Source organism: Haematobia irritans, chromosome 1 (assembly GCF_050003625.1).
Source record: "Haematobia irritans isolate KBUSLIRL chromosome 1, ASM5000362v1, whole genome shotgun sequence".
NCBI classification, from domain to species: Eukaryota; Metazoa; Arthropoda; class Insecta; order Diptera; family Muscidae; genus Haematobia; species Haematobia irritans.
The window spans coordinates 143772021-143792031 of NC_134397.1; the positions used below are offsets into that span (position 1 = coordinate 143772021).

Here is a 20011-nt window from a genome sequence, read left to right on the forward strand (position 1 = left end):
AAATTTTATTTCTATAGAAAATATTGTAAAAATTTTATTTCTATAGAAAACTTTGTCAAAATTTTCTTTCTGTAGAAAATTATGTAAAAATTTTATTTCAAAAAAAATTTATTCAAAATTTCATTTCTATAAAAAATTTTGTCAAAATTTTATTTCTATATAAAATTTTGTCAATTTCTATAAAAATTTTAATCAAAATTCTATTTCTATAGAAAATTTTGTCAATTTCTATAGAATATTTTTTTATTTCTATAAAAAGTTTATTCAAAATTTTACTTCTATAGAAAATTTTGTCAAAATTTTATTTCTATAGAAAATTTCGTCAATATGTTATTCCCCGGGAAAATTTTGTCAAAATTTGATTTCTGTAGAAAATTTTGTCAAAAATTTTATTTCTATAGAAAATTTTGTCAACATTGTATTTCTATGGAAATTTTATGAAGTAGAAGTTTGAAGTTTTTGGTAGAATTCTACCAACTGCGTCGTGGTTATAATTCCATCATCATCCAATGGTGGTGGGTATGAGAATTAAATTTGATAAAAAATACGAACATTTTTAAGGATTTTAACAGATCGATCGATATCCACCTATATGTATATGTAAAATCCGATTTTCTTATGTCCACGAAAAATCTTTTTATCAGTTTATTAAGTATGAACTAACATACTAAGACGATATATTTATGCATTGCATGTTTTCATTTATAGTTGGTTTTTTCCCCTTCTTCTTCTCATTTTTAAGCTTTGAGACATTTCTGATACTGTTGTGTAAACAAAATAAAAAGTTATTATGTACGTGAATGTCATAAAATGAAGTAATGCATATACACTCTACACTCCAATATCCTTAGAGGAAGAAGAGGAGGAGGTTGGAATGTGTGTTGAGTTAAAAAGGAATGGGCGGAGAGAAGTTGTAGATTATATTCGTGATCGTTATGCTAATACAGCGTTAAGTCGTTACAACCAGGTCGGCCCATGGCGTGTATTTTGTTGTTTTTTGTTTTTTTTTTTAGGTTAAGCATTAATTTAAAACAAATAATATCATGCTTTATGGCGACAAGGGAAGAAATATAATGCCGATGGTAACGCGAAAGGAATCTCAACTACACCCATACAAATGCAACCACTCATAAACACACATACTCACTAACACATTGGTGCGTTACATGTCGGATGTCCTTTACATGGATAAGCTCAACTTTCCGTTGGGTGATATACAATAGCAATAAAACATTTTTAATAAGGAATCGTATGCAAAACTTGCCTTATTTCCCCATTGAAAACAAGTAATGGGGCCATATTTGAAACTAGGGTGAAGCTATTCGTATGCAGGCATGGAAATCTAGAGTTGTATTTTATTCATCTTATCTTCTATAGTGTGTATATATACATGTGTTTTATAAAAATGGGGAAAATTATTTTGTAAAACCGAAGATGACAAGGGTTCAAGAAGTTACACAATTTTAAGTATACTTGTGTTTGTGAAATAAAGGTGAAGATTCTAAAGAATATGTGGTTGTATAAACATTGAGATTGTTAAGGTTGTGAAACCCTACAGAAAAAATCTACACACAAAGAGAAAATACTTTCATCCCTAACGAAGTACTCCTCTTTACTATAGAAACTAAAGGTTCTCCCTGAATTTAAAATGGACAAGTCCAGATTAATGCTGGTCCAGCAAAAAATAATTTATTGCAATAACAAACCGAAATAAAAACAAGTATATACGGTCGTAAATTCGGCAAGGCCGAATCTTATGTACCCTCCACCATGGATTGCATAGAAACTTGTACTTAAGACTGTCATTCACAATCGAATTACTTGGGTTGCCGTTACAGGTATCTTAAAGCTTCTTAACACCGTCTTCTCAATTGTAAGTTAGTCCATACGGGGTATATATTAAACAAAAAAGCCGATTAAATACATATATAATTCAGTTGGAAAAAATTTTCTAAAGAAATAAAATTTTGACAAAATATTCTACGGAAATAAAATTTTGACAAAAGTTTCTGTCAAAATAAAATTTTGACAAAATTTTTTATAGCAATAAAATTTTGACAAAATTTCTATAGAAGTAAAATTTTGACAATATTTTCTATATAAATAATTTTTTTTTAAAAGATTTTCTATAGAAACAAAATTTTGACTATATTTTCTATAGAAATAAAATTTTGACAAAAGTTTCTGTCAAAATACAATTTTGACAAAAATTTTTATTGCAATAAAATTTTGACGAAATTTTTTATAGCAATAAAATTTTGACAAAATTTTCTATAGAAATAAAATTTTGACAAAATTTTTTATAGCAATACAATTTTGACAAAATTTTCTACAGTAATTAGATTTTGACAACATTTTCTACAGTAATTAAATTTTGACAAAATTTTCTATAAAAATACAATCTTGACAAAATTTTGTATAGTAAAAAATTTTGACAAAATTTTCTATAGAAATAAAATTTTGGTAGATTATTATTGGGGATCGCCTATATATAACTATAGACCGATATGGAACAATTTTGGCATGGCAGTTAGCAGCCATATACTAGCGCAATGTATCAAATTTCACCACGTACCAAATTTCAACCGGATCGGGTGAATTTTTCTCTTCCAAGGGGCTCCGGCGTTCAAATCTGTGGATCGGTTTAAATGGGGGTTATATATAATTAAGACCGGTATGGACCAATTTTTGCATGGTTGTTAGAGACCACATACTAACACCACGTACCAAATTTCAACCGAATCGGATGAATTTTGCTCCTCCACGAGGCTCCGGAGGTCAAATCTGGGGATCGGTTTATATGGGGGTTATATATATTTATGGACCGTTGTGAACCCAATTTTGCATGGTTATTACAGACCATATTCTTACACCATGTACTAAATTTCAATCGAATCGGATGAAATAACATTTTGCTCTTGAAACATGTTTAAGGTGATCATACTCCCTCTCTGCGTGTACTAGCACAATGTACCAAATTTCAACTGAATCGGCTGAATTTTGCTCCTCCAAAAGGCTCCGGAGGTCAAATCTTGGGATCAGTTTATATGGGGGCTATATATAATTATGGACCGATGTGTACCGATTCTTCCATGGTAATTTTAAATACCATTTTTAGATCATTTTAGAAGAAAATATAAAGCCAGTGTCCTGGTCAGTAGCCTGAACCAACCTGATGTGGTTGCATTTTGCTGTGTAGTGTGATTGTGCTTGTTAAGAGTGACTTGGGAAAAGATAGTCATCCGTAGAGGGATCATTGCCTATGCAGTAAGAAATTTTCAATATATATCTATCAGCTTAACTCTGGTTATAGAGAACACCATAGCAGAGGATTTTCGTTTAAATCTATGAATAAATTGAACTAAAAGATTTAAGCCATACCATTCTAAATTGTAAAGGAAAAAAATCTAAATCCCATATCTCAATATTACTTACTTATATTGGCACATCACATGACATACCATACTCGTATTTGTAGGAAGCTCTATCAAAATTTCGTCATAACATGTGATATTATCCTGTCTTTGCTCTGTCTTTTGCTTCACTACTATTCTTTGCAATTTATTGGGATTGTTTTTTTTTTTTCGAAATATCCAAATATGTTGCATAACACAGCATTCGATCAATATCTGTCTCTTTTGTGGCATAACAATATGCAACGACAACCACATCAACAACATGTTGTCCAATTGCTAAGTAAAATCTCCTCTTATAATCGCACCACTGGGCATTTGACCATGCATTGCAATTCCTTCTATCGTTCATTTGTGCAAGGAAATCCTCTTGCAAGATTTTCCATTTTTATTTTGATATTGTTGTTGTTGTTGTTGTGGTTTCTGCAAACCTTTGACAACATTGTATGGCCAAAGCTTAAGAAAGTTGCCGGGTCCTTAATCTCGAAGGCATAAGGAATAGGCGATTGGTCATATGTTGTAGCTTATGTCTTGTCAAGGAAGCGGAAGAAGAGTGCTGATGAAATTTATATTAAAATTCCTTAACAACAACTATGACAATCATTTTACTTAAGGATATTTTGAGAAATATTCTTATTAAGCTATACATGGAGTATTCCACAATAAATTGAAATGATATAAAAAATTTGCTTAATTTTTCCCATATATAATTTTGTTTGTAAAAAAAATATTTAATACTTTTTATACACTATTTCTGTAAACAAAAACACAAAAAAAAGTTTAATGGGAAAATGGTACCATTTCTTGCGAAAACTGAACTAAATTGACTTTCTACATCCTAAAAAAATCGCCTCTTTGACACACGCAAAGCAAAAAAAAAAAAGTTTGGAAAACGTGTACCGATAACGTTTTTCTTTTGTTAGAGTTTTTTGAATTGCTTCGAAAATTTTAAACTTTTATCACCGAAAAATTTATTTTGCTACAAAATTTTTATTTTTTCAATAAAAACAATTTTTTTTTGAACCAACAACACAGTCCATTTCGTTTATATCAAGCACTGTTCTTTTCTGACTTTAAGTCTTTAATAAGACACATTAACAATTTCATTAAAAATTTAATAGAGGTGTATGTAATGTTGAACACGTTTTTCGAAATCTTCCGAACATAACCGGATTATATTTAAAAAAAAACTTGTTGGTGATATATTACATATATATATATACATATATATATATATATATATATATATATATATATATATATATATATATATATATATATATATATATATATATATATATATATATATATATATATATATATATATATATATATATATATATATATATATATATATATATATATATATATATATATATATATATATATATATATATATATATATATATATATATATATATATATATATATATATATATAAGAAAGTCTTTCCGTCCGTCTGTGAAAATCCCGCAAACTTCCGAACGAAACAAGCTATCGACTTGAAACTTGCCACAAGTAGTTATTGTTGTAGGTCGGATGGCATTACGTATAGCCCCCATATAAACCGACGCTCAGACTTGGCTTTCTTAGCCTCTAAGAGAAGCAAATTTCATCCGATCCGACTGAAATTTGGTACATGGTGTCAGCATATTATCTCTAATAATCATGCAAAAATTGGTCCACATCGGTCCATAATTTTATATAGCCCCCATATAAACCGATCTCCAGATTTGGCTTGCGGAGCCTCTATGAGAAGAAAATTTCATCCGATCCGGCTGAAATTTGGTACATGGTGTTAGCATATAGTCTCTAACAACCGTGCAGGAATTTGTCCATATCGGTGCACAATTATATATAGCCCCCATATAAACCGATCCCCAGATTTGGCTTGCGGAGCCTCTAAGAGAAGAAAATTTCAACCGATCCGGCTGAAATTTGGTACATGGTGCTAGTATATGGTATCTAATGATCATTCAAAAATTGGTTCACATCGGTCCATAATTATATATAGCCCCCATATAAGCCGATCCCCCGATTTGGCTTGCGAAGCCTCTAAGAGAAGCAAATTTCATCCGATGAGGGTGAAATTTAGTATATGGTGTTAGTATATGGTATCTAATGATCATGCAAAAATTGGTTCACATCCGTCCATAATTATATATAGCCCCCATATAAACCGATCCCCAGATTTGACCTCCAGAGCCTGGTGGATGAGCAAAATTCATACGACCTCCGGAGCCCCTTGGAAGAGCACAATTCATCCGATCTGGTTGAAATTTGGTACGTGGTGGTAGTATATGATATTTAACAACCATGCCAAAAGTGGTCCATATCAGTCCGTAATCATATATAGCCCTCATATAAACCGGTCCCGAGATTTGGTTTTGCAGCTTCTTGGAGGAGCAAATTTCATCCGAGTCAGTTGAAATTTGGTACATTGTGCTAGCATATGGCCGTTAACAACCATGCCTAACTAAGTCCATATCGGTCTATAGTTATATATAGCCCTCAGATAAATCGATCCCCAATCACAAAAATTGGTCCATATCAAGTACATAATTGTATATAGCCCCCATATAAGCGAAATATGGGGGCTATATACATATTTCAATTCTTGCTCCCTACGTTCCGTACAATAGTCCATATCGATTCGTAATTATTTGTAGACTTACCAACTCATACCTTTTTTGTCTAATATGTACCACGTAAGGATTAACTCACAATTTAGAAAACGATTTAAGATACCACAACCCAAGTAATTCGATTGTGGATGACAGTCTTACGTAGAAGTTTCTACGCTATCCATGATGGAGGGTACATAAGATTCGGCCTGGCCGAACTTATGGCCATACATACTTGTTTTTCCTTTAGGACGTGACCCTATCTAATGTATATGTTTATACGTATTTTATAAATTGATATATGCTTGCATCCAGAGGCATTATATTGATGAAAATGTGTTATCACAAATATAATGTGTTCTAACGTATTAACACCTATATGTCCCTAACATGTTATACTTGTTTATGAATATTATAAGCTTCTATCCAAAAATAATGTGCTAAAAGTTTCACAATTTTTGCAATGAAAATAAATTAATTTTACCGTGAACTTAACCATAGTCTCTCTAAAGGATAATTTTATGTATATTTGTAATAACAGCAAAATGTTACAAATCCCCAAAATGTCAAAAACTTACCAGTATTGGCAACCTCACAGGGCAAAACTATGGTATCACCAGCAACAAATTTGAATGTTTCAGAGCGGGATATAAACATTGGTTCGTGTTTGGGCTGCATGCTTGCTGAGGCGGTGACTGTAAATAAACAAAAAATAATAATTTGATTAAATATATACAAATATATATTAATATAAAATATATATTAATATAAAATATATATTAATATATATTTGATTAAATCTATAAAAATATAATATATGTGAGGACCAGCAAAAAATTTTAGCTCATCATGGATTTATAACATCACCATGGGAGTATTTTTAAAACTCGTATCCAGATATTTCTAAAATTCTTCTGGGAATATTCAAATATTTGCCTAGTGTAACCATACCCTCAGACAAGGTTATTACGGAATATATAAGACAAAAAATAAAATGCTTTGAAAACGTTTTTACACTGATTCCGAGCCAAATAAGCGGAGTATTGAAGTAAGGCTACTTTTAAGACACAATTCTTATTTAAATTTAAGTTTTGCGTACTTGATAATAGGAAACAAATTTTAATTTATTAGATTTGTCAGCTTTTTTTCTTCATGTGTTTAAAAAGCTCTTTAAAAGCATTTTAACGACAACTTAAGGTTTCAATTTCAGACTCGACTTCAAATAGAATTTTTTCTTTGCTTTAAGTAGACAAATTATTTATTCAAAATAACATAAAGTGTTGAAAATATTTCCTATTTTTGAATGCGTTTTTGCTTTGTAGTAAAATTATAAAAAGTCAACAAATTTAAAGACAATTAAATTATGTTTGTAAATATAATATGCTTAGATGCAAACATGTATTAATATGGAAATAGCCTATAAACATATATGCGCTTAGAAAGAGAGACCTAGAGAGTATGCTGAAAGTAAAAGAATGGAAGTTACCAATAGTCGCCTTAAAAATATATATTCACAAAGAAAATTTCATTAAAATTTTTTACTACCAGAGTATGTCCTAAGGTGGAACATAATATGTTTGAACAATACAAACAATATTTTGTTTGCACCAGTCCTAAAAATATATATGCTTGAAGCAAAATGTGTGTGGGGTATATGTTACAGAAGTGATTTTTTTTGAGGGTGTGGGCACTTGCTCTATAGTTTAGTTCAAATTTTCTAAAATATCCTTCATTTTCTTTCCAGTGGCATTCACTTTATGTGATAATAATTTATATTAAATACACATTTCTTTCTTAGCTTTATAAGCTCACTGTTACTAATATAATTAGTTGGAAACCGAACGCAATACATTTAAAAAGAAATTTCACTAATTCATACGGAAGAAAAGTATAAACTAATTGCCAATATGGCAAACATTTTAAAGTTTATTTTGAATTTAAATCGACATATGGTATTTTAATAGACCAATGTCCTACCTAATAAACACAAATTGTTTATCTTCAGTTTGTGGTTATCTGATTGACATTATGAAGCAATCTAAAAGCTAAGGCAATATTTTGATATTTAAACACTAAACGCACAAACACAAATATATAATATGCTACATGTCTAATTTGTTATTGTATTTAATTAAATTTAAATGTATATCATATGTATTAGGATACATTTTCTGAAAACTGTAATTTGCTGCTATAGGATGGACGTTGTTTCCTTCTAATGTATAATGGGGGAATTACCCCCAAGTATTTGTAATATGTATTAAAAATACTTTGACACTTAGACTATTAAGTCCTTTGTGTAGTCCAGGAGGCGACTTCTTTTTTCTTCAATGGCGCCGCCCGATTCCATGTTTGATTCGATGATAAAGGACCTTCTTTTGATAACCGAGTCCAAACGGAATTGCACATTATAAAGAATCCCCTTAGAGGGGGTTTAAAAACACGGTTGCCAAAATTGGTAGATTTCTGCCAAACCTGAAAGATATTTTTACTGTTTGGCAGATTGATAGAATTCTTGACGTTCTGGATTCTTGATATTCCTCTCCAACTAAGAGGGACTTTATTATCTATTGAAATAAAATTTTGACACAATTTTCAATTAGAATAAATTTTTGACAAAATTTTCCATAGAAATAAAATTTTGATAACATTTTCTATAGATATAAAATTTTCACAAAATTTTCTATAGAAATCAATTTAGACAAAATTTTCTAAAGAAATAAAATTTAGACAATATTTTCTACAGAAGTAAAATTTTGTCAAAATTTTCGATAGAAATAAAATTTTGACAAAATTTCCTATAGAAATAAAATTTTGATAAAACTTTCTATAGAAATAAATGTTTAAGAAAATTTTCTGTAGAAATATATAAAATAAATAATAATAAAATTTTGAAAAAAAAAAACTTCAATAGAAATAAAAAATTTTCGATAGAAATAAAATTTTGACAACATTTTCTATAGAAATAAAATTTTGATAAAATTTCCTATAGAAATAAATGTTTAAGAAAATTTTCTATAGAAATAAAATTTTGACAAAATTTTGTATAGAAATAAAATATTGACAAAATAAAATTTTGATGAAATTTTCTATAGAAATAAAATTTTCACAAAATTTTATATAGAAATAAAATTTAGACAAAATTTTCTATAGAAAAAAATTTTGACAAAATTTTCTATAGAAGTACAATTTTGACAATATTTTCTATAGAAATAAAATTTTGACAAAATTTTTATAGAAATAAAATTTTAACAAAATTTTCTGTAGAAATAAATAATAATAAAATTTTGACAAAAACACCTATAGAAATAAAATGTTGACAAAATTTATCTATATAAAATTTTGACAAAATTTTTTATAGAAAAAAAATTGTCACAAAATTTTCTATAGAAATAAATTTTGACAAAATTTTCTATAGAAATAAAAATTAGACAAAATTTTCTATAGACATAAAATTTTCTATAGAATTAAACTTTTAAGAAAATTTTCGATAGAAATAAAATTTTGACAAAATTTTCTGTAGAAATAAATAAAATAAATAAAAATAAATTTTGACAAAAACTCCTATAGAAACAAACTGTTGACAAAATTTTCTATAGAAATAAAATATGGACAAAATAAAATTTTGATAAAATTTTCTATAGAAATAAAATTTTCGCAACATTTTCTATAGAAATAAATATTTAAGAAAATTTTCTGTAGAAATAAATAAAATAAATAAAAATAAATTTTGACAAAAACTCCTATAGAAATAAACTGTTGACAAAATTTTCTATAGAAATAAAATATGGACAAAATAAAATTTTGTTAAAATTTTCTATAGAAATAAAATTTTCGCAAAATTTTCTATAGAAATAAATATTCAAGAAAATTTTCGATAGAAACAAAATAAAATTTTGATGAAATTTTCTATAGAAATAAAATTTTCACAAAATTTTATATAGAAATAAAATTTTCACAAAATTTTATATAGAAATAAAATTTAGACAAAATTTTCTATAGAAAAAAATTTTGACAAAATTTTCTATAGAAGTAAAATTTTGACAATATTTTCTATAGAAATAAAATTTTGACAAAATTTCGCAAAATTTTCTATAGAAATAAATATTTAAGAAAATTTTCTGTAGAAATAAATAAAATAAATAAAAATAAATTTTGAAAAAAACTCCTATAGAAATAAACTGTTGACAAAATTTTCTATAGAAATAAAATATGGACAAAATAAAATTTTGATAAAATTTTCTATAGAAATAAAATTTTCGCAAAATTTTCTATAGAAATAAATATTCAAGAAAATTTTCGATAGAAACAATATTTTGACAACATTTTCTACAGAAATAAAATTTTGGCAAAATTTTCTATAGAAATAAAATTTCACAAAGTTTTCTATAGAAGTAAATATTTACGAAAATTTTCGATAGAAGCAAAATTTTGACAAAACTTTCTATAGAAATAAAATTTTGACAACATTTTCTAAAGAAATAAAATTTTGGTAAAATTTTTTATAGAAAAAAATTTTTTACAAAATTTTCAATAGAAATAAAATTTAAACAAAATTTTCTATAGAAAATTGTCTATGGAAATAGCATTTTTTAGAAGATTTCCGATTGAAATAAAATTTTGACAACATTTTCGATAGAAATAAAATCTTGACAAAATTTTCTATAGAAATATCATTTTCGAGAAAATTTTCGATAGAAATAAAATTTTGACAAAATTTTCTAAAGAAATCAAATTTTGGTAGAATTTTCTATAGAAATAAAATACTCGAATAAAAAACCAGTAAGGAAAGTCTAAAGTCGGGCGGGGCCGACTATATTATACCCTGCACCACTTTGTAGATCTAAATTTTCGATACCATATCACATCCGTCAAATGTGTTGGGGGCTATATATAAAGGTTTGTCCCAAATACATACATTTAAATATCACTCGATCTGGAAGAATTTGATAGACTTCTACAAAATCTATAGACTCAAAATTTAAGTCGGCTAATGCACTAGGGTGGAACACAATGTTAGTAAAAAAATATGGGAAACGTTTAAATCTGAAGCAATTTTAAGGAAACTTCGAAAAAGTTTATTTATGATTTATCGCTCGATATATATGTATTAGAAGTTTAGGAAAATTAGAGTCATTTTTACAACTTTTCGACTAAGCAGTGGCGATTTTACAAGGAAAATGTTGGTATTTTGACCATTTTTGTCGAAATCAGAAAAACATATATATGGGAGCTATATCTAAATCTGAACCGATTTCAACCAAATTTGGCACGCATAGCTACAATGCTAATTCTACTCCCTGTGCAAAATTTCAACTAAATCGGAGTTAAAAATTGGCCTCTGTGGTCATATGAGTGTAAATCGGGCGAAAGCTTTATATGGGAGATATATCCAAATCTGAACCGATTTCAAGCAAATTTGGCACGCATAGTTACAACGCTAATTCTACTCCCTATGCAAAATTTCAACTAAATCGGAGCAAAAAATTGGCCTCTGTGGGCAAATGAGTGTAAATCGGGCGAAAGATATATATGGGAGCTATATCTAAATCTGAACCGATTTGGCTGATATTTTGCAAGTTTTGCGAAACCCATAAAATATTCGGATGTACGGAATTTGAGGAAGATCGGTTGATATACACGCCAATTATGACCAGATCGGTGAAAAATATATATGGCAGCTATATCTAAATCTGAACCGAAATCAATAGGGATCGTCTTTGAGCCGAAACAGGACCCTATACCAAATTTTAGGACAATCGGACTAAAACTGTGAGCTGTACTTTGCACACAAAAATACATCAACAGACAGGCAGACAGACAGACAGACAGACAGACAGACAGACGGACAGACAGACATCGCTAAATCGACTCAGAATTTAATTCTAAGCCAATCCGTATACTAAAAGGTTGGTCTATGATTACTCCTTCTTGGCGTTACATACAAATGCACAAACTTATTTTACCCTGTACCACAGTAGTGGTGAAGGGTATAAAAACTACAGAAATAAAATTGTGACAAAATTTTCATGGAAATAAATTTTTGTTAAAAGTTTCGATAGTAATAAAATTTTGATACAATTTTTTATAGAAATACAATTTTTACAAAATTTTCTATGGAAATAAAATTTAGACAAAATATTCTATAGAAAATTGTCTATAGAAATAGCATTTTTGAGAAAATTTCCGATAGAAATAGCATTTTTGAGAAAATTTCCGATAGAAATAGCATTTTTGACAACATTTTCTATAGAAATAAAATTTTGACACAATTTTCTATAGAAATAACATTTTCGAGAAAATTTTCGATAGAAATAAAATATTGACAAAATTTTTTTTAGAAATACAATTTTTACAAAATTTTCTTTAGACGTGAATATTTGTATAGAAATAAAATTTTTAAAAAATTGTCAATAGAAATAAATTTTTGTGTATATAACTTCAAGATCTCAAACAATTGTAATTTTAGTGTTAGGTCACAGTGTCACAGCCCAATTGTGAGTAAGAACTTCTATTTTGTAGAAGTAGTAACTTTCCCGTTTTGGAAAAAAAAACATTTGAAATTCGACACATTTACAGTGCAAGGGATATTTATACACCCAAACAAATTGTCGTTAATATGAGATAAAGTTCTAAAATAAAATAATAAAATATTTCTTTTGAAGAAAAAAAAAACATTTTTCATACTAATTACAAAGTCAAGCTCTTGCATTTTGGGCAAAAAAAAAAAAACGATAGAGCTCACCATTCCCAGTTAGGTTACGAATTCGCATCACCTTTGAAGATGTACGGTACAATGAGCAACAAGCCCATAAACCACAACAAACTGTGACTTTTATTGAGTCAAAAATGAGCTTCGTCACTGAACACAAAAAGATAATAGCTAAAATGTTACCCTTCACTTTGTTTTCTTCCTAGCGTTACCACCCTGACTACAAAGTAATACTAAAATCCCAAAAATCTAGAACATAATTTTCTACTCTATATTGCTCAATAATCGAATTTTATTACAAAATGTAAGTTGGAGCTTTAATTTGAATGGGCCCGGAGGACAAGTAAAATATATTGTCTTCTGGCCAATAGTGATGTATGGCATTAAGTTATTGCAATACCACACACCTCAAATAACGTTTCTACATATTTAATGAAATTATCATTTTCCCACATATCAGAACTAATTAAAATATCCCCCAAATATATGCAAATTATTTTCTAAACCCAATTCTATTCTGTATTTAAATGCATGTATGTTCTTCGGACAGCTCAAAGAACAAATTCCTTCCCATGATTAAATTTGATTAATTAAAATTCTACTTGCAGTTAAAGTTATTATGCAACCACATTTGATATTTGATAATAATAACGATTAGAGATGAGATATTAGATAAGAGAGTAATTGTGCTACTATTATTATTATTTTTAAATATATAATGTAATTTTATAGAGAGAAAATTTATGCATATATATTTGCATTCATCACAATGCAATAGGACATTAACAGGAAAACTATAATTGTTGAAGGAAGTAATTCCTTAATAAATTAAATTGACTTATTCTTTCTCAGTTGTGATATAACATATATACAAGTTTGTTGTTTCCTTGCTAAAATCCAGAGATTTCAAAAAGTCGTGTCAAGTTGGCAAGGCTTAGAATGAAATAACTAATTACAAATTTTTGTTGACTATTAAAATCCTTTTCCTACGTATAATGTAGATATATAGATGTAGATCCTTGGAAAAGTGAACGATAGATAGATATTGAATTGAAGCAATGATTGGGAGAAAACTCTAGTCACATAGTCTTATCAATTTTCCAACTCATTGAACCGGTTGGCTGATAAGTCCCCAGTCTGACACATAGATGGCGCCGCTAGTATTAAATGCATATTATTTTTATATAGTACCAACCTTCAAATGATTATTGTCAAAATTTGACGTCTGTAAGTCAATTAGTTTGTGAGATAGAGCGTCTTTTGTGAAGCCACTTTTGTTATTGTGAAAAAAAAAATGGAAAAAAAGGAATTTCGTGTTTTGATAAAATACTGTTTTCTGAAGGGAATAAATACGGTAGAAGCAATAACTTGGCTTGATAATGAGGTTCCGGACTCTGCCCCAGGGAAATCAAAAATAATTGATTGGTATGCAAAATTCAAGCGGGGTGAAATGAGCACGGAGGACGGTGAACGCAGTGGACTCCCTAAAGAGGTGGTTACCGAAGAAAACATCAAAAAAATCCACAAAATGATTTTGAATGACCGTAAAATGAAGTTGATCGAGATAGCAGAGGCCTTAAAGATATCAAAGGAACGTGTTGGTCATATCATTCATCAATATTTGGATATGCGGAAGCTCTGTGCAAAATGGGTGCCATGCGAGCTCACATTTGACCAAAAACAACAACGTGTTGATGATTCTGAGCGGTGTTTGCAGCTGTTAACTCATAATACACACGAGTTTTTCCATCGATATGTGACAATGGATGAAACATGGCTCCATCACTACACTCCTGAGTCCAATCGACAGTCGGCTGAGTGGACCGCGACCGGTGAACCGTATCCGAAGCGTGGAAAGACTCAAAAGTCCGCTGGCAAAGTAATGACCTCTGTTTTTTTGGGATGCACATGGAATAACTTTTATCGATTATCTTGAGAAGGGAAAAACCATAAGCAGTGACTATTATATGGCATTATTGGAGCGTTTGAAGGTCGAAATCCCGTCAAAACGGCCCCATATGAAGAAGAAAAAAGTGTTGTTCCACCAAGACAACGCACCGTGCCACAAGTCATTGAGAACGATGGCAAAAATTCAGATCTGGCCTCCAGCGACGTTTTCTTGTTCTCAGACCTCAAAAGGATGATCGCAGGGAAAAAATTTGGCTGCAATGAAGAGGTTATCGCCGAAACTGAGGCCTATTTTGAGGCAAAACCGAAGGAGTACTACCAAAATGGTATCAAAAATTGGAAGGTCGTTATAATCGTTGTATCGCTCTTGAAGGTAACTATGTTGAATAATAAAAACGAATTTTGACAAAAAATGTGGTTTTCTTTGTTAGACAGGGGACTTATCAGCCAACCTGTTATTATGTTCACGGTATATTTCACACCACTATACGTTATTGATGAGTGTATAATAAGATGGATATTCCGTCAGTAACACATCGACATATAAATTTCCGACATGTATAAAAGTAAATAGATTCTTAATCAGGAAAATTTTTAAGACGATATAACCATGTCCGTCTGACTGTTTGCTGTAATCACGCTACAGCCCCCCACTAATGGAGCTATCACCCTGATATCTAGTACAGATTCGTTTTTGTGTTTGCAGTCAGGTCAAGTTCGAAAATTGGCTATATCGGTGCAGATTTTAATAAAGCTCCCATATAAAACGATCCCCGGATTTGGGGTCTTGGGCTTCTAGAAAGTGCGTTTTTGGACTTCTATAAATCCCAATTTTTATTCGATTTTCCAGCAGATGGATATCTAAATATGTACACCAAATATGGTGTGTATAGTCCCCATATATACCAATTTCCTGGTTTGACTTCTTGAGCGTCTGGAATTCTCAGAATTTATCCGATTTGCATGAAATTGGAAACTTTGAAGTATTTTAGGACAACAAATATCTGTGCCGAATATGATTGTATTAGTCCATGTTCTGATATTGAACGATTTTCATATTTTGTTTCTCCTACTCATTCGAATAATGCGGGGTTAGAAATCTATAGAATTTAGATTTCAAATCAAGGCGTTAGTTCATCATTTTCTTACACACTTACACTAAAATATAGACCCAGAATCTTATGTGGAGTTCATATGTAGACACTTTTAATTTAACATTGGGAAGGGTACCGATGTCTTTGAGGTAGTATGTTTCTTAAAATCCACCTGAAATTCTATATATATTATTTTATTATGAACAAAATATTGAATTGAATTGAACTGAATTTTCAAGTAACCCTCTACGACGACGGTGTTTTTCGAGGAAACAATTATATTTGATTCATGGTGGTGGGTATTTTCTGCCTGGCCAAGATTATAGCTGTATAAACAAATTTTTGGTTAACGCATAATTTCACAACAAGTTTTGCTAAAATTTCTATCGATGCCATCTATTGTCTACGATATAAATATTTCATAAATTTGTATAACAAAATTGACTACCTCGTTTTGGATATTGAATAACCACAATAGCCGTAAGTAATAATTTTCAGTTGTCTTGCTTTATTTGTTACACAATAAATAAATATATAGTCATATAAATATGAATTATCTTTTGCATATTTAAATATTGTTGTATGACTGAATTCGAAAATAAAAACAGATGTATGTATACTAATAACGGACTTTTGAAAAGACATATGTATATTTTGTTTTTGTCACATATATACATACATAGTCCTATTGTTATTAACAACAAAACTTATTGTTATTCTATTAATATAACAATATGTCATAATATTTCTATACGAATCCAAAATAATAAATAAATTACTTTCCAATTGACTTATTTTTCAAATGGAAATTAAGAAATTTTGTAGGACTATAATTTTATCAAGTATTACTTTCGTTGCTTAGCTTTATACTTTAATACGTACATGATAAAAAAAAATAATAAATTATATTCCCGTATAAAATGCTACTTTAACAACAGAATTCAATCTCATCTTCGAATCAGCCTAATTTTTGGTTTCCTCATAAGAATGAAAATGCTAATGAACCAGGCCGTTCGACAACAAGTGGTAATGAGAAGCGTCAATGTCTGGGCTATACAGCAGCTTGAGTGGTATTTTGAAAAAAGATTTTACAGGGTTTGAAATATCAATCCCCCGTTACTAATGTATATTATTCTTACAAACTAGTAAGGAAACTCTAAAGTCGGGCGGGCCGACTAAATTATACCTTGCACCACTTTGTAGAGCCACATTTTCGATACCATATCAAATCCGTCACATGTGTTGCATGCTATATATAAAAGTTTATGTTCCCATATACATATACATATATTGAAATCTGACCCGATCTGGATAAAATTTGTTCGACTTCTATAAAGTCTATAGACTTAAAATATAAGTCGGGTAATATCCTGGGGTGGAACACAGTGAGTCGCAAGGTATAAAAATATGGGAAACATTTGAATCTGAAGCAATTTTAAGGAAACTTCGCAAAAGTGTATTTATGATTTATCGATCGATAGCTATGTATTAGAAGTATATAATTTAAGTCACTCTTACAAGTTTTCGATTAGCAGTGGCGATTTTACAAGGAAAATGTTGGTATATTGACCATTTTTGCCGAAATAAGAAAACATGTATATGGGAGCTATATCAAAATCCGAACCGATTACTACCAAATTTGGCGTGCATAACTACAATATTAGTTCTACTCTCTGTGCAAAATTTACAGCAAATTAGGGCAAAACGCTGCCATATAAGTACATATTCGGCGAAAGATATATATAAAATCTTTATCTAAATCTGAACCGATTTCAACCAAAATTGGCGTGCATAGCTGCAATAATAATTCTACTCCCTGCGAAAAATTTTAGGTAAATTAGGGCAAAACTCTGACTTCTGGGGCCATATAAGATATATATGGGAGCTATATCTAAAACTGAACCGATTTCTTCCAAAATAAATAGGCTTCTACTCTGACCCAAAGTACATAATTGTACCAAATTTGAAGCCGATTGGACTAAAATTGCGATCTATACCTTGATTACAAAAATGTGTTCACAGACAGACGGACGTAAGGACAGACGGACATGGGCAGATCGATTCAGGGGCCGGCCCTGAGCAATATTGCCAAAGACACCATATGTATATCTCGTCTCCTTCTGGGTGTTGAAAACATATGCACTAACTTATAATACTGTTCAACAGTGTGGCGCAGTGTATAGAAACTGTTTTTTTACTGCGAAAATACATTTTCAAACGATGCACTGTGGTTCCATATATTTTTTATACCCTTCACCACTACTGTGGTACAGGGTATAATAAGTTTGTGCATTTGTATGTAACGCCAAGAAGGAGTAATCATAGACAAACCTTTTAGTATACGGATCGGCTTAAAATTAAATTCTGAGTCGATTTAGCGATGTCCGTCTGTCTGTCTGTCTGTTGATGTATTTTTGTGTGCAAAGTACAGCTCGCAGTTTTAGACCGATTGTCCTAAAATTTGGTACAGGGTCCTGTTTCGGCTCAAAGACAATCCCTATTGATTTTGGAAAAAATCATTTCAGATTTAGATATAGCTGCCATATATATTTTTCACCGATCTGGTCATAATTGGCGTATATATCAACCGATCTTCCTCAAATTCCGTACATCCGAATATTTTATCAGTCTCGAAAAACTTGCAAAATATCAGCCAAATTGGTTCAGATTTGGCTGATATAGCTTTCGCCCGATTTACACTCATATTGCCGCAGAGGCCAATTTTAGTTGAAATTTTGCACAGGAAGTAGAATTAGCATTGTAGCTATGCGTGCCAAATTTGGTTGACATCGGTTTAGATTTAGATATAGCTCCCATATATATTCTCTGATTTCGACAAAAAATGGTCAAAATACCAACATTTTCCTTGTTAAATCGCCACTGCTTAGTCGAAAAGTTGTAAAAATGAATCTAATTTTCCTAAACTTCTAACCTAAACTTCTAATACATATATATCGAGCGATAAATCATAAATAAACTTTTGCGAAGTTTCCTTAAAATTGCTTCAGATTTAAATGTTTCCCATATTTTTTACTAACATTGTGTTCCACCCTAGTGAATTAGCCGACTTAAATTTTGAGTCTATAGATTTTGTAGAAGTTAATCATATTCTGTCCAGCTCGAGTGATATTTAAATGTATGTCTTTGGGATAAACCTTTATATATAGCACCCAACATATTTGACGGATGTGATATGGTATCGAAAATTTTGATCTACAAAGTTGTGCAGGGTATAATATAGTCGGCCCCGCCCGACTTTAGACTTTCCTTACTTGTTTTTAAAATAATTTTCTCTGCAGAAATTGATAAATATCATAGTGTATTATATCGCTTTGTTCAAAAATTATAAAGGTTTAAGATAATATTTTTAATTCCTCAAAAAAAAAAAAAAATAAAATAAAAAAATAATTCTTGCTTGCCCTAAAAACTTTCAATTTACGTACTTTTTCGATTACATAAGAAGAAAGTTCTCTCAACCACCTTTCCAACAATATATTATATTACACCGTGGCTTAGTAAAATGCGCCAAAAGTTTGCTCTAAACTCGGGGGGCTATACCAAAATCTAAACCGATTTAAACCAAACTTGGCACATTGACGATGCTACCAAATATAGTCCTTGTACAAAATTTGAAGCAAATCAGAGTAAAATCCAGGCTTCTGGGGCCATATAAGTGCATATCGGGCGTAAGATATATGGGAGCTATATCCAAATCTGAACCAATGTCCATTAAATTTAGCACACTTGAATATATCCGTTCAAAAGTTGCAGAATTATTTCCAAAACAGAAGCGATCGTTGGTACCAAAATAGGGTTAGGAGGAAAACACGTTTTTTTTTAAGTGAACTAGGGTAAAGATTTCCAGCCGCAAAGATGAGAGAACAGATCGGATCTCTCCCAGTTGTGTTTCGTCCTAAAAGGCAACTAAAATTAAGTTTTTTATACCCTCCACCATAGGATGGGGGGTATATTAACTTTGTCATTCCGTTTGTAACACATCGAAATATTGGTCTAAGACCCCATAAAGTATATATATTGTGAGTCGAACGAAACAAGCTATCGACTTGAAACATGGCACAAGAAGTTGTTATTGATGTAGGTCAGATGGTATTGCAAATTGGCCATATCGGACCACGTTTACGTATAGCTCCAAGAATTGGCTTGCGGATCCTTTAAGAGAAGCAAATTAAATCCGATCCGATTGAAATTTGGTACGAGATGTTAGTATATGGTCTCTCACATTCATGCTAAAATTCGTGC

General features: G+C 30.3%; 1 protein-coding gene across 1 annotated transcript in view; it reads right to left on the reverse strand.

Moving 5' to 3' along the window:
* The window catches only part of LOC142221942 (uncharacterized), a 618143-nt gene that overhangs the window by 228643 nt on the left and 369489 nt on the right, over positions 1-20011 (reverse strand). The window contains exon 2 of the mRNA XM_075291829.1: positions 6616-6732. Coding sequence (XP_075147944.1) covers positions 6616-6732 — 117 coding nt within the window. The remainder of the gene's footprint in view (positions 1-6615; positions 6733-20011) is intronic.